A 1,072-nucleotide genomic window follows, 5' to 3' on the forward strand; every position below is an offset into this window, starting at 1 on the left:
TTATGGCTTGCGTTATGGAGAGCCATTTTCTTCTATAATGTAGGGAGGGTTCTTGTGCTTCTCGTGCTATACTTGAGATTGGACTTGTTCTGAACGCTCCAGTAGCAATTCTGAGTGCAGGGTTGTGAACGGTGTCTAGAGGTTTCAGTGTTGAAGCTGTCGCAGAGGAGTATATCATACAACCGTAATCCATTTTAGATCTTATCATGGCTGGGTAGGTATTGATAAGGACATCTTGATCAGCTCCCCAGTTATTTGCAGCTAGCGTTTTGAGGATGTTAAGTATGCTGTTGCATTCTTTTGTCAGGTATGAGATGTGTGGTTTCCCGGTCAGTTTACTATCAAAGTATATACCTAGCAATTTTACTGAGTTGACTTCTTGCAGTAGGTAGTTGTTTAGATATAATTTGGTGGGGGTGTGTAGGTGGGTTCTATTGAAAGTTATGACTTCTGTTTTTGCTGTGGAAAATTTAAATCCGGTGGTGTTGGTTCATTTTTGTAGTTCATTTAGTATTTTCTGTAGTATGCATGTAATGGTCTTGGGGTTTTTTTTACTGCAGATGATTGTGAGATCATCGGCATAGAGAAAGGCTTTAGCAGGTGAGATGATTGGTTTCATTATGTTGTTTATAGTGAGCAGAAATAAAGTAACATTCAATACTGAGCCCTGTGCTACTCCATTTTGTATTATGCACGTTCTTGATGTCATATTATTGACTCTAACTTTAATATCATTGGTCTCCATACCATATCATAAGCTTTTTCAATATCCATGCATATTCCTATTGAGAATTGTTTTTATGCAATATGTTAACTATTTCTTCTTGATCGGTGGTAAGTGAGTTGTCTGGTCGACATAGAGAAGCAATGATGGAGTTGTGAAGTTTGCCTTTAATTGTTTTGATTTTGTTCCATATTTGTTTTATAGGTGTGTTTTTGTAAGAAATCCGACGTAATTTATCCATGATTGGCGTTTACTAGTTTTAATAGTTCTTCTGGATATGGCTCTGTATTTCTTGAATATTATGAGGTTTTCTAAGGTGCGATTTTTCTTGAATTTGTTGAAGGCGTG

At 36.9% G+C, this 1,072-nt stretch overlaps 1 protein-coding gene across 1 annotated transcript; it reads right to left on the reverse strand.

Annotated features, from left to right (window-relative positions):
* Nucleotides 1-72: 72 nt before the first annotated feature.
* On the reverse strand, nucleotides 73-745 carry LOC144478106 (uncharacterized; the record flags this gene model as incomplete). The annotated part of the gene is made up of 2 exons (XM_078195827.1): nucleotides 556-745; nucleotides 73-459 (listed from the first exon to the last, which is right to left on the reverse strand). Coding segments are annotated over exons 1-2 (577 nt in total), but the record flags the coding sequence as incomplete, so codon positions are not given.
* Between the last annotated feature and the right edge of the window lie 327 nt (nucleotides 746-1,072).

This window comes from Augochlora pura, unplaced genomic scaffold (assembly GCF_028453695.1).
Source record: "Augochlora pura isolate Apur16 unplaced genomic scaffold, APUR_v2.2.1 APUR_unplaced_8189, whole genome shotgun sequence".
NCBI classification, from domain to species: domain Eukaryota; kingdom Metazoa; phylum Arthropoda; class Insecta; order Hymenoptera; family Halictidae; genus Augochlora; species Augochlora pura.